General features: G+C 46.2%; 1 protein-coding gene across 1 annotated transcript in view; it reads right to left on the bottom strand.

Annotated features, from left to right (window-relative positions):
* Window positions 1-14,939, bottom strand: part of TENM4 (teneurin transmembrane protein 4) — a 787,916-nt gene that overhangs the window by 236,803 nt on the left and 536,174 nt on the right. Inside the window, exon 7 of the mRNA XM_011938905.1 lies at window positions 9,604-9,859. Within this exon, the coding sequence (XP_011794295.1) occupies window positions 9,604-9,859 (256 nt within the window). The remainder of the gene's footprint in view (window positions 1-9,603; window positions 9,860-14,939) is intronic.

The raw sequence follows: 14,939 nt of genomic DNA, 5'->3' as shown, positions 1-14,939 counted from the left end.
CTTCATAGAATATAACCTCCCTCCTCCCCTCATCAACTATTACCTTCTTACCCTAACTAAAATAGCTCCCAGCCTACTCTTCCCAATCATTCCCTTCTCTCTTGCACTGATTTTTCATCACTGTCTCTCACACACACACACACACACACACACACACACACACACACACACTCCTCTCTCTCTTTCTGAAGAAAAATAAAGCAATGACAGTGCAAGGGGCCAGGAAGTGATTAGGAAGCGATAAACACACCCACATATATCCAATATATATATGCTTATCTGATTATTGTGCTTTTCCTAATGCATTTTAAGTTCCACAAGGCAGAAATCTTATCTGTCTTGTTCACTGCTATGTGCCCAGAGTCTAGAGGAATATCTGGTACATGGTAGCAGGCACTCAATAAATATGTGCTGAATACTGCTGAATTCAGGATACACAAAGGGAAGCATGCCGGCATACAGCAGGCACACAGGCAGTGCTTCATTGAAGATGGCAGCAGACGGCATTCTATGATTATTTCCTCCATTCCTGCATTTCAGGAGGGAACTGTCCACTCTCTCTACAGCATGAGTAGGTCCAAGGAAGAGCTCCTGCCACCCCCCGGGACCTGAGGCTGGCTACATGGCATGCTCCCTAGAAGACCTGGGAGTCTGGCTTGAGTCAGAAGGCTCAGACCCCGTTTTAAGATATAGAGTCAAATCTATACCTTAAAACCATCAGAAATAAACAAAGAAATACATTCACAGAGCCGGGCACAGTGCTCACACCTATAATCCTAGCACTTTGGGAGGCCAAGGTGGGTGGATCATGAGGTTAGGAGATCGAGACTATCATGGCTAACACGGTGAAACCCCATCTCAACTAAATTTACAAAAAATTATCTGGGAGTGGTGGTGGGTGCCTGTAGTCACAGTTACTTGGGAGGCTGAGGCAGGAGAATGGCGTGAACCAGGGAGGTGGAGGTTGCAGTGAGCCGAGATCATGCATGCCACTGCACTCCAGCCTGGGTGACAGAGCGAGACTCTGCCTCAAAAAAAAAAAAAAAAAAAAAAAGAAATATATTCACAGAAAAGAAATACATTCACAGAAAAAGACATAAAGGATAAAGATCAAAATGTTAACAGGAGGGATTTTCAAGTGACTGGAAAAACAGTGATTCTTATTTTAACTTTTATAATTTAAAAAGAAATTTAAAAAGAAAGTTATTTTTAAAAAGAGAGAGACTGGATAATTATCTTCTAAAAGTATGGATCTGTTAGGAGAGGGGAAGAGGTGATGCAACAGAGTAAAGGATTTCTAGAGTAAGAGGGTACACCAGTCTCCTGAAAGAGCTTCCACACTCATGCTAATGCGCATATTAATTATTTAGATCACTCTGGAATTTGGGGAGACATGAGAACTTGCTGAAAATGTTGGCTATGGGCCAGGTGCAGTGGCTTACACTTGTAATCCCAGCACTTTGAGAGGCTGAGGCAGGTGGATGGCTGGAGTGCAGAAGTTCGAGATCAGCCTGGGCAGCATGGCAAAATCCCACCTCTAGAAAAAAATTCAAAAACTAGCCAGGCATGGTGCCATGTGCCTGTAGTACCAGCTACTGGGGAGGCTGAGGTGGGAGGATCACCTGAGCCCGGGGAGGTTGAGGCTGCCATAAGCCGTAACTGTGCCTCTGCACTCCAGCCTGGGCCAATGAGACTTGGCCTTAAAAAAAAAAACAAAAGAAAAAGCAAGCTCTGGCTACTCAGAATGCTACTACTGCCTTGAAATAGTCTTGTTCTGTACTTTTAAACTTAGTTCTGGGTCAAATTACTTGGTGTCATTTGATTGATGAGGAAACTGAGGCCCAGAGAGACATGTGCTCTGCCCCCATACCCATACCAAAGCAAGTCAGTGGCAGAGCTGAAACTAAAACCCAGGTGCTCTGACTTCCAGTTAAAGGAACTTCCCCCCAAATCTCCTATCCACCCACTCCCCAAGACTCTCAGCGTCTAGTTCTTCTGAGAAACAAATACCCACCTTTCCTGATGGGGACCCTAAGCTGCAGAGCCCACCTTGGGTCATAGTCCTGCAGGGTCTCCTGCTCACGGCTGCTGAGAGCTCAGGTATGGGCACCTGATTCACTTGACCCTCACACTGGTTGCTATTACCTTATTTTACAGATATGGAAACTAAGGCCCAGAAAGGTTAAGTGCCCAGCATACAGCAAAGATAAGGTGAATATGGGATTTAAACCAAATCTCTCTGGCCTCACAGCCCTGAGCTGCCTCTCAGGAAAGAGGTTCCTGAGTACTTGGACAGGAACCTTCAGCTAAGTGGTGTGCTGTTCTTAAGGAGGAGATGGACTGGTTCCCTCTAAGCATGTGGTGAGGTCTTGGACTAGCCCCTGAACTGCCTGTAGGACGGGCTCCCAGTCCCATGTGTCTGACTTAAGGCAGGCTGAGCTCACCTCTCAAGGGCAGAACAAAGGGCTTTTGGGAAGGAAGTAGCCGGGAAGCTGCAGAGGCCAGTAGTTCCTCAGGCCTGCCCTGTTCAACAGTTCACCCTCTCATAGTAAGCCTGTTGTCCTGGGCCATGTTTCCACCCACAAAGCCCTGGGACAGACATAATTGCATCTGATTCTCACAACTACCTACTGGGGCAGGACAGGCAGGGATCACACCCCATATTCTGTAGCAGAGACATCAAGGTGTACAGGGGGTTAGTGACTCAGCCATGACCACACAGAGTTAGTGAAGGGGCTGGCAGTTGAACAAATGAATGGCAAAAAAATGAACCAGGTACCAGGTCTTCCAAGCCATGGTCATCCCTCTAAAAGGCCAATCCCATAATGGCACCCCCTGATTTAAAAGATGTTGCTAGCTATTCACCCTCACGTCTACCACCCCAGCCTCCAGGCCCACAGGGAAAAGTACAACCTCCTTTTCATGTAGCCCAAGATCCTCCATTTACTCTCATCCTAAGAGACTCCCTGTGCTCCCACTTGTCCCAACTACTTGCCATCTCTCCAAAATGCCAAGCTCTCTCCTGGCTCTGTGCCTATCTCTCAGCTAAGAATTCCTTTCTCCCCTGCAAACTCCTACTAATTTATGCCTGGAGAAGCTACTTTGAACAATCAGGAAGATGGCGCTGCATAGTGGTTAGGTGTGTGGGCCCTGGAGCCGGCCAGCCTAGGCATGGGCCCTGGTCCTGCCACTTACCGGCTGCGGGACCTAAGGCAACTTACTTAACTTGTCTGTGCTTCAGATTCTTCATCTCTAAAATGGGGATGAGAATATGACTACCTACATGCGCAGAAGAGTGAGGACAGCAGCCCTGATTGCTATCTTTTGCAAGGCCTTCTTATAACAGTGGTCCTGGACTGGCATCTGGGAACTCAGGTTTCAGGAGAGTTGCCACCATTAACTGATGAGAGTGGCTGGCTCACTGTGCCTCAACAATTACGATGAATAACTGCTTTCCTTTGGGGAGTCTGGAGTCCAGGTACTTACCAGGCAGGAGGTGTCGACATGAGCAACCCCGAGTAAAAAACCCCTGGAGCTGAGGCTTTAATAAGCCTCCCTGATTGGCAACATTTCACACGTTGTCACAACCTGTAGCTGGGGGAATGAAGTGCGTCCTGTGTGACTCCATTGAGAGAGGGCCCCAGAACCTTGTGCCTGGTTTGCCCCAGACTCTACCCCAGGCTTCTTTTCCCTTTGCTGATTCTGCTTTGCTGCCTTTCACTGTGATAAACCAGGGCTGTGAGTATGACACCTATACTCAACTACGTGTTGAGTCTTGTGAGTCCCACTAGCAAATCGTCGAACCTGGGGGTGGGGGCCTGGGGATCCCCAACACCTACCTTATGGAATAGCTGTGAAGATTGAAGTTAACATGTGCCAAGAACTTAGAACAGCATCTGGCTGTTCCCAGTAAGGGCTCTCTCTACTGCTGCTCCCAAGCAGAGGGAATCACGCCCTCCTCTCTGCTCAGAGGACTCCCTCTGTCACAACATCAGTTATGACACCTGTTCTCATTCATTTATGGGTCTGTCTCCCTCACAAGACTGTGAGCTTCTTAATAACAGTTGGCTGTGTCTTCTGCATGTATGTGACTGAATCAGTGAATGACAAGGAAGCCTTTATATCCCAATTCTCTGCAATGCTCTGGGGCTGATCTGGCCTGCCAGAAAGCACTGTGTGTGCCATTCTGGGAACCACACTAGGGCTGGTCTGGAGACCACCAGGGTGGCCCCATCCCTGAGGGTGGGCAGGGTTGTTCCCCAAATTCAGTGTGACCATAAAATGGGCCCCAGGCTTCCCTACCAGGCTTGAGATGAGATGAGTGAGCTGGAGCCAAGGTCTGGCAGCCTTCTGCTCTGACTTCCCCTCACCCGACAGGAGCCTGATGGGTTATTAATCAGACAGTCCCTGTGAAATCAATTAAGAGTCTGATGCTGCAGAGTGCACAAGAAGTGGATCAGAGTTTGGGGGACCCTAAACATATGGCTCCCTCCAGAATGGGTCACAGATGCACCTGTAGAAGCTTACCGCAACATCTTACCCCAGCTCAAAGGGAGCACAGGTAGGCCCAGGCTCCTCACTGGAGGAGTCAGTTAACCTTGGATACTGCCAGAAGTATGGTGGGTGAAGCCTTCTCTCTTCTTCATCCTTCTGCTAGCCTTTCTTTTCCTGCCAGCATGAAATCTATATCCCTCTTGGTCATTCTACCAGCTGTTAGAGTATTTACTTAGCCATTAATTCTAGACTCTCAATACAGACTGAGTTTGACAATCAGGGAAGGGCCCGTGACTATTTCTCTGGTATCAAGAGGCTCCCATTCTGGTGGGGCCTGGCAAAAGCTGTTTAGGACAACTATCTCAACTAGGCCCTGTTCTGTTGAGCTGCTAGGCCTCTGCTCAGACTGTGCCCTCTCAGGCCCTCCTTTCCTCCCCTCCTCTGCCTAGGAGACTGCTTGTTCTCGGTCATGCTGTACCAGGTCTACCAGGAAGCCTTCCTTTCTGCCCACTAAAGTCTCAGTTAAGTATATGTATTCATTCATTTATTTCACCTGTGTTAATAATTACCAAGCAGCTACCATGTTGTGGCAAGCCCTGTGTTGTGTGCTGGGGATCTCAGGGCAATTAAAAGTAGCATATTCCCTGTGCTTTTCTCTGTCATAGCACTTACTCTAAGAGTCTGTTGTCTGAAATGTCTTAGCTGGTAGACACATAGTAGACATTCAGTGAATATTTATCGAATAATAAAAAACTACATAATAAGTAGTTGAGCATTTTCTATATGTTAAGATATTTTCAGACATTATCTTAATATGTTTGTTACAATAGCCTTATGAGGTGGTGTGGTGGATTAAAGATGGCCACAAATTCTTAGACACTTCTTCCACTGAGAAGTGGAGTCTGTTTCTCCTCCTCTTGAAGCTGGCCAACTCATGACTGCTTTGACCAACAGAATATGGTGGAAGTGACACTATAGTATTTTCAGGCCAGGCCTTAAAAGCATCAATAGCGCCTGCCTGTCTCAGTGCCTCGGAGCCCTGAGCCACTGAGTATGAAGCACAATTACCCTGATAGGAAGCCTGTGTGGAGAGGCCCTTAGAGGGAGAGGATGCTATAGTTTGGATGTTTGTCCCCCCAAAGCTCATGTTAAAATTTGATACCCAGTTGGGCACGGTAACTCACACCTGTAGAACCAGCACTTTGGGAGGCCAAGGCAGGAGGATTGGTTGTGCACAGGAGTTTAAGACCATCCTGATCTCTACAAAAAATAAACAAAATCAGCTGGGCATGGGAGTGGCACATGCCTGCAGTCCCAGCTACTTGGGAGGCTGTGGTGGGAGGACTGCTTGAGCCTGGGAGGTTGAGGCTGCAGTGTGTCAGGATCATGCCACTGCACTCTGTCTCAAAAAGGAAAAAACAGAAAGGAAGAAAGAAAGAAAAATTGATAGCCAATGTTAGAGGTGGGGCCTAATGGGAGGTGTTTTGGTCATGAGGGTGGATTCCACTGAATAAATTAAAGCCCTCCTTGGGAGGAGATCAAGTTCTCATTCTTATTAGTTCCCTCCACAGCTGGTTGTTTAAAAGAGCCTGGCACCTCCCCACCCCTCTCTCTGTTGGCATGTGATCTCTGCATACACTGGCTCCCCTTTGCTTTCTGCCATAAGTGGAAGCAGCCTGAGGCTCTCACCAGAAGCAGATGCTGGTGTCATGCTTCTTGTACAGTCTGCAGAACTGTGAGCCAAATAAATCCTTTTTCTTTATAAATTACCTACCCTCAGGCATTCCTTTATAGCAACACTAAATGGACTGAGACAGAAGGGTACTGCCAAGCCCAGATTTCCAGCCATCCCTCCACAAGGTGTCAATTATGTGAGTGAAGTCATCTTGGATCCTTCAAATGAGTCCAGTTGCCAGCTGAATACCACCAGTGGACCCCTGTTAACACGATGTGGAGTGAATGAATAGCCTAGCTGAGCCCTTCCTAAACTCTTGACTCACACTGTGAAGTATAATCAACTGGATGCTTCCAAAGCCACTAAATTTTGGAGTCATTTGTTTGTTGTACAGCAATAGATAATCACAGCAGAAAGTGACTTTTATTTTCTCAATTTTGGAGATGAAATTGAAGGTCGTGGTCCATAGCTAGTGAGCACTAGAGTGAGGTTTCTGAGGATAGGGTATATCTGACCCTAAAACCTGTGCTTCAAACTCACTATGGTGAATGGGCCATCACTTGTGTCCTCAGAACATCAGGCCAAACTTACTTCTTCAAAGTAGAGAAGAGGTAGAACATACTATTTCCCCTCAACTCCTCTGGGGTGAGTAGGAGCTCAAGAAAAGCTTTCTGAATGACATTTTTATTCACAGGGTGGATACAGAGAGAAGATGTATATGAAAAAATGGGAAATAGCTTTTACAGTGTGGTTTTTAAATGCTAGGCACTGTGCTGTGTGCTTCTTATACATCTCGTTTACTTCCTCCCAACCTCTTTGAGAGGCACGAATTCTTAGATGAAGGAATCAAGGTTCAGGCATGTTAGGGAACTTGCCCAGCTAGTAAGGGTTAAAGCCAAGGCAGGTATGAAGGTCCCTCTGACTTTGAAGGCCATATTCTGTCCACTTTGCCAAGTTGGTCAGCTTGTGATTCTATCTGCCAGACTTGACGCTGATCCCTCCTAAACTGTGCCTTGTTAGTTTTGCGCCCTCAATCAGTTACAGTCAGAATTAAGATCTAGAATTCTGATTGTGTATTCACTGTATTAAGCACCTCTTCTGGCTTTAGGCCATCCTCGGATGCACAGAACTGTGGGGTCACAGAGGAAGACTTCCTCAAACATTTCAACCGGGGCTTCCAGAATAAGTAGGATTGGATAGACCACAAAGGGAGAAGGTGAGTGACTCTGGCAGAGCTGTACAAGACTCTGTGCAAAGGCATGAAAGGGCCTGGCACTGGAGGAAATACATGTACATGCATATACATACACTGAATATTAAATATATATGATATAATAATATATATCATAAATAATGTTATATATATGTGTATAGACGTATATAAAATGGTGTTATATGAGTATATACCTACATGTTAACAATGGTTACTTTTGGTGACAAATATAAATGATTTTCTTTTCTTCTTATTTCATTGTCTAGCTGTTTTGCAATGAACATTTCTTATTTGAGTAATAAAGTATAAATAAAAAGAAAAAGCTGCATGTGTTTTCAGCAATGGGTGTGGGAGGATAGAGCATCAGAAAGGCAGGTGAGCACAGAAAGACAGGAGACATGAGCTGGGACCACCTTTGCAACTCACACTAACCATTAGGAAAACTGCCTTGCTGCTCATCCTCTATCTTCCTTTCCTTGAAAAACCTGGAGACTCAGAGTAGGAAGTTCTAACTTGATCCTAAGTGGGAAAGATGAACATCCAAGCAGAGGGAGTGGTGACTGTGGTCCATGCAGGGCATCAGAACCATCGATTAGTGGCTGGCTTCTTCCAGTCATGTTCGGTCTTTCAACGAGCACATTGTAAATACTGGAGATCTGATTAAGCTACCCTGGGCAGGCTGACACACAATTATCCTACTATGTTACTGATGAGCGCAAAGGAGGCACGCAGGGAAAAATCACACACGATTTTAAAGGATATCAACAGAAATAATATAAATTAAGAGACTGGAGATGGGAGCGGGGAAGCTGGTTGGGCTGTATCTCTAAGAATTTTGCTTTTGGAAAAACAATTCTAGAGGAGTAAAATGGTACAAACAATGTTCATTTTCTCTTACTGGCCTCTACAAGTTCGATGTGCCGTTACCATAGTTGTGTGCTAGGCAGTCACATGTCCACACTTTCCACACGCAGGTTAATTTTACTTCCTTAAATCTGGGATGAACTTTGCTCTTTTCACAGATAAAGAACAGGAGTTTGGGGAAATGAAATCTATGTTTCCCACTACTTTAGGAAATAGGGTAGAAGATAAAGTGGTTCCAGTTTTGCCAGCCTGGGACACTTCATCTACAGTTTAGAGAAAGGGAGAGGCTATGCACCCAAACTCAACAGTGCTTACCTCAGAGGGGTAGGATTATGGGTCAATCTTAATTTTTGTCTTTATAATTCTCTGCATTTTCTCTGGTGAGCTTGTATTACTTTTATAATCATAAACAAATTCCATTTTGGAAAAACAGTGTGTAAGCAGAGGGAAGGAGAACAGCTACAGACAAGCGGACTGATGTCCCCGAGCTGACGAAATCACTGCCCAACAAAGCTGGAAGAAGGAATAAGGCGGAGGGATCCCGGCCAGCAGAGACCGAGAGAACGCAGCTGGGGTGTAGGTGAAGCAGCACTGGACAGCGAGTCAGGCAACCTGAGTTCAAGTCTTAGCTGTGCCTCAATTGCCTGTGTGAAGTGAGCTAGTGATGGACCCTCTCTGATTCTCAGCTTCCAAATTCCCAAATGGGGATGATCATCCTAATAGCCATTTCACAGAGGTATGAGGATTACATAATGTCACACATAGGAAAGCCCTTGTAACCCAAAGTTGATGTATACATGCTAGGGGTTATTAGGGCTTTGGGTATAAAGGTGGTAGCACAGCAGGAAAGGAGGAGAGGTGGGGAGACTGACATAGCTGAGTGCCGACGCCAGGCCAGGCAAGTCTGACACTAGGCATTGGGTGGTAGAATCATGTAGGGAAAGGCAAAGATGAGGGCCCGAGTCAAATCAGACTGACAACCTGCTGTGGGTCACACACCTGTGCAAGCCTCGTTCACAGGTTAGCTCGTCATCTCCTTTAACAGTTCTGTCCTGCAAACTTCATGGCCATTGTGTAGACAAGGGAAGAGAGGCAAGGGGTTGGTGCAGGGGGTATCTAGCAACTTGGCCAAGGTCACACCTTTGGTAAGCAGTAGGCTAGCACTGGACCTTGGGTCTCTTGGGTTCCAAAGACTATGCTGACAGTCAGAGAACTGCATCCCTAAACCGTGCACCCAACCCCAGCTCCTCCGGCCAGCATTATCTGGGGACACTGAACGGCCCCGCCAGCCAAAGACCTTGGTCCTGGCCCCGGCTGCCCGCCCTTCCCAGCCTCGCCCGCCCTGCCGGCCGCGCACCTGGTCTCCAGGGGTATGTTGCTGTTGAGCAGCCAGTTGTCCTGGGCATGGGCAGGCTCCTGGGCGCCGCCGGCGGGGGGCTCTCCGGAGAGCGAGTGGTCCGTGGGGGCCGGGCTGGGGTTGCTCCTCGGCGTGAAGTTGCCCCGGTTCAGGGAGTTAATGGAGGCCGCGTGATGCTGGTTGGGGGTGTGGGCGTGCGAGAGCGGCGGCGGCGGCGTCCGGAGCCGCGCGTGGTTCTGCAGGCCGCCCGGGTGATCTAGGGCACAAACATGGCGGTCAGCAGCGGCGAGCTGGGTGCTGCCCCTTGGCTGGAAAAGCAGCCACGGAGGTCTGAGCAAGACCGCAGAAGAGGGCGCCGGCAGATCATACATATTGATGCAGTCAACAGTAATTACACGACAGATGTTTATTGAGCATCTACTGTTCTAGGTGCTAGGGATACCTTAACCAACTAAACAGACAAAAATTCCCGTCCCCATTGAGCTTAAATTCTAGTAGGGGAGTAAAACAATAGAAAACATACAAGACTAGTTACCCATCTCAGCAACTTCACATTGTTTCATGCTTTTAGGACGTGGTTTTTAAAGTGTAGCTAGGGACCAGCAGCTTCAACATCGTCTGGGAATTTGTTAGAGATGAAAATTCCCAAGCCCTGCACCAGGCTGGCTGAATCATGAACGCTGATGGGGCCCAGGAATCTGATTTTACAAACCCTCCAAGTGACTCTGATGTATGCTAAAATTCTAGAACCATGATTATATATGATGGTACACAGTATATGAAACAAAGTTTTTAAAAGTAAAATGTATAGTTTACGGAGATGGTGATAAATCTAAGAGCACATACAGCCAGGAAGGGCATTGTGGCCTGTGTATGTAGGGGCAGTGGTAAAATTTTAGATGGGGTGGCCACATAAGGAGAAAGATGACTTTTGAATAAAGTGAGCCATGCTGGGGCCCGATGGTTAAAAACCACTCAACATTTACTGAGCACATTGAATGTGCCAGAGTCCTGTTCTGAGCCTTCCACAAGTGTAAATTCAGCTAATTCTCACAACCACCACAGAGTAGGGACTGCTTTTATCCCCAGTTTACAGATGAGAACATTGAGATACGTTATTTATTCCCTTTAATTATTGAGAACAACAGGTATCATCACCAATTTACAGATGAAAAATGTAGACTTGGAGCAGGTAAGTAAAGTGCCCAAGGGTTTGTGGCTAAGTGGGTGTTATTGGTAAAGAAAGAAAACGAATACAATTTCTGGTGATACCACAAATGAGGCAAGTTGTGGAGGTAAATCTTCACTATCCATCTAAGCTATGCTCACAGAAAGCCTAGTCTTTCAAAGCGGATGATATTGTGGGGGTGGTGAAAAGGCCAGGAAATTAGATTCTATCCTAGATTCTACCACTTATTAACCACATGGGCATGGTCAAGTCATTTAACCTCTTAAGCCTCAGTTTTCTCATCTGTAAAATAGGGGAAATAGTTTATTTGGGGGATCACAGGGCTATTGTGAGATCAAATGAGGCAATCCGCAGGAAATAAATATTTCTGAAGTATTCTGCTTCTTTGTTCCTCAAGAGAATTCTGTATTTTATAGAGGAGACTAAGAATCAGAAGGAACAGCAATATTCCAAAGGCTGTGCTCTTCCAGGGATAGGGAGAGGGCTTTTGGAAATCAGCAAGCATAGTCAGGTATGAGGCACCATTAGTGTTATGGATTTTTCAGTGTAAGATGCATCACTCTGCTTTTTGAATAAACCATCCTTTTATGCCAAAGAGGTATAAAGCAAATCTGGTGGGGAATTCGGGAAAGGGGAGTTAGGGTGGAAGGGAGAAAGAAACAGAAACCTGTTTAAGGAAGTGGATCACTTCCTTATTACAAGCTGCTACTTTCAGCATAAAGCCCACACCTGGCTTAATATAAAACCCTCCAGAATCCGATCCATGGCTGTCTTCCAGCCTCTTCTCCCATCAACTCCATCATGTATCCTCCACTCCAGCCACATCTTTCCTCCGAGGCCAGGAGATGTGCTGAGGCCATCTGAATGGTCAAAACCTCAACTTCCACAAGGACGGTCCCCAGGAAGCTGACAGAATGTGAATAGTACCCCCTGAAGATATGCAGTGCTTAGTGCTGGACCAGAAGGGAACTATCAGGGAAGGGAAAGAACCTGGAGGTGAATACAACCTGTCCAGGCAGAGTGTCCCACTCAGAGAACAGGGAGTGTTGGACCAGGAAGAAGGTGAGAATGTGCAGGGTCATTTGTTCTGTCCAGCTGTCCTCAGGTAGCACTTTAATGGAGACAGAAAGAGCCTGGGACAGAAGCCAGCAGAAGAAGCAGCCTCCTGGGCTGACTGAATGTTCTTCCCAGGCTTGGCCTTTCAGGCTGCTGGCAGTAGTCCACCAGAGCAGTGGGAGGCAGCGGCTGAACCACTACCATCCAATGGTTATAAAGAGGCCAGCAGAGAAGTGTTACCCAGTCCTTGCTCTTGCTCTGGCCCTAGGGGTCAACCTCATGGCATTTTATTTAATTGATATAGTTTCTGTTATGTATTGGAGCATCTACAATGTGTGCTTTCACATCCTTAACTTTTCTAATGCTCACAACAACCCTTAGGGGGCAGTATTTGTATTCCCATTTTACAGATGAGGACACAGGCTTACAAAACTAGTCAGCGGTTCTCAAAAATACAAAGGCCAAATTCAGTCTACCAAACCATGGTGCCTTTGCATAAAACTTAGACACCTCCTGGACTGTCTGTCCATGGCTAAATGCAGGAAAAAGGTCCTCAGTGAAGACAGCAGCATCTGATGTCTGGGCCAGGCAAGCCTATAGACATTTGCTTTGTGACTAATGGAACACCTGGTTCTGGCTTGATAAATGATCAGCGGAACTGTCAAAAGTCCTGCAATTATGACATTTTAAGTAAGATCACTGGTTCAGGTCTAAAAACTAACTTCTAAAAGGAAATTCTCCTATGGGGACAAGGAATGTTTTCTATGGGAATAAGGAATGTTCTGGCCCAAATCCTATTTTTTGAGCCCTCAGCTCAACTGCTTCCCCATCCAGAAAGACTTCCTTGATCTATCCTCCTTTTCCTCTTGAATGCTGACAGCAGGCAACCCAGACCTCTCATTTTCATCTCCTCCCCAACAGCAAGCATACTGATGTCCACATGTTGCCTCCTCTGGGAGGTGTGAAAGTCCCTATCTTCTCTTCTCTGTGCTGGGTGATCACAGAGCCTAGAATTGAGCAGATGCTCAATTAAGTTTATTGAACGAATAGCCATGTGAATGGTCTAAGCTGTCAGTGCAAGCAAGTAAGGTTCATATTTGTGTGCAAAAAATCATAGTAGACCACTCTGGGCCTGCTAGACCATGGGTCTGTGCAGGCCTTTACTTACTTGCCTGGAGCCAGAGTTGCAGAGGCTTCAGCTAGGCCCTTTATTTCCCTTCCCTCACCCTTTCTAGCTTGAGAACCTTAAAAAGGGGACCTTGATGTCTCCCGGGTTCCCAAAGGGAAAGCTCTATATTTAGGAGCTCAGCAATGGAAATCTCACTCACAAACCCCAGAAAGAAATATAAACTTCCCAAAGAGCAAATGTTTCCTCTGGTCTGAAGGGACTCCTTTTTTTTTCTTTTGCTCCTGTGGCCAGGAGGAAAGACGGAGGTGAGAGGCTACAGAGGAGCCTTCTTTTATCCCCCTATGAATATGCACCCTCATCTTTGGAGGGAATCTCAGAACCAGTTCACCCACTCAGAATTTATTGAATGCCTATTCTGTGCCAAGTCTTGTACACTAGGTATTGGGAATAAAACAGTGAACAAGATAAATACGGCCTAAGAGAGAACTCTTTTCTAGTTTCTATTTACTGGCTGGTTGACCTCCAACAACTCACTTCCCTTTGGTTCTTGGTCAGTTTGTCTGTGAAACGGCAAACTCTCCTACTTCACCACTTTCTGGAGGATGAAGAGCCATGGGTTTGCTCGGGTGCCAAGTGTACCATCAACTCCTACTACGTCCTGAGGGAAAGACCCATGTGTCATTCCTTTCCATATCCCCAGTGTCTGCACAGAGCTGGGATGGATGCATGGTAGGCCCTCAGTAAATCTTTACAGAATGTCGGGGAAAGAACAACTCAGGTAGTTGGGCCTTTTGCCTGCACAAGCAGTTGCTTCTCTCAAGCTACCTGAGAGTACACATTGGTACACCTGCAAAGCTGTGATGCAATTTCCAATTTATACCCTCTTCTCACAGGTATAGCTACCAAGTATATCCATGAATCAAGCCCAAATGTGAGTCATTTTACTGTTATTTGTGCACACCACTACCAGTAAAGGTCACTTGCGCACCTGAGTTTTGCAAGCCTGGTTTTCCAGGAAGTTTCTTTGCTTCCTACAAGTTCTTAAATATATTTGCAGTTACTAGTGTCCTCCAACACCTCAGGCAGTTTTCATTTTAGATGCACAAAAATTCTGAACACCGAAGCACTTCCTTGAACCAAGATCATAGTGAGGCTCCTTTACAGTGCTGGGCAGAGCCGTATGTAAGAGAAACAGACTGGGCTTTGGTGTCAGAGAGCCCTGAGTTCAAGTTTTGGCTCTGCCACTTAGAAGCTGTGTGACCTTCATCAAGTTACTTACTTTCTCTGGAGCTTTAGTTTTCTTATAATTACATGGAAATAATGCCTACCTTGTAGGACTGTTATGAGAATTAAAAGAGATAATGTATGTGAGTATTTAGCATCATGGTTGGAATATAGTAATTCTGAAAAATGGTAACTATTAATTCCACAATTACAATAAAGTCATGTTGAATGAACACATCTCAAAGGCCTGAATCATCACCATGGTGATCACTCTTCAGCATTTACAGCATGGGTTCCAAAGCAAAAAGCCTCGAGAGAGAAAGAGCAGAACAATATCTAACAGAAGTATGATACTCTTTTATTACACTGAATCCCACTCTGGACAACCTGCTGGCTCCTAGGAGCTCTAGTCTCAGGAGGGTGCCTGTAGCTGAACTTGTAGTTCAGAAACTGATGAGAATGGCTGTAGCCCTGACACTCGGAACAAAACCAGACACATGGGCTCACCATGTATTCAAAGATGAAAGCCCCTTTCCGCATTAGATTAGCATCTCAGAGCAAACCAGGCAGGGGCTGCTACCCACATCCATACCTCTCTGCCCTGGGTTCAAGGTGTGCCATAAGGAGAGGGCCCCAGTGTTAATCAGCCAGGAATATTAAACATCCCCTTGTTGTATGCAGGGACTTGATGGATTAAAAGATGAGGATAAGCCCTATCCTTGACAAGTAGCCAGTGTT

The sequence above is a fragment of the Colobus angolensis genome, unplaced genomic scaffold (assembly GCF_000951035.1).
Source record: "Colobus angolensis palliatus isolate OR3802 unplaced genomic scaffold, Cang.pa_1.0 Scaffold179, whole genome shotgun sequence".
Classification (NCBI taxonomy): domain Eukaryota; kingdom Metazoa; phylum Chordata; class Mammalia; order Primates; family Cercopithecidae; genus Colobus; species Colobus angolensis.
The sequence above is the reverse complement of the archived record's forward strand: the minus strand, read 5'-3'. Positions and strand labels throughout refer to the sequence as shown.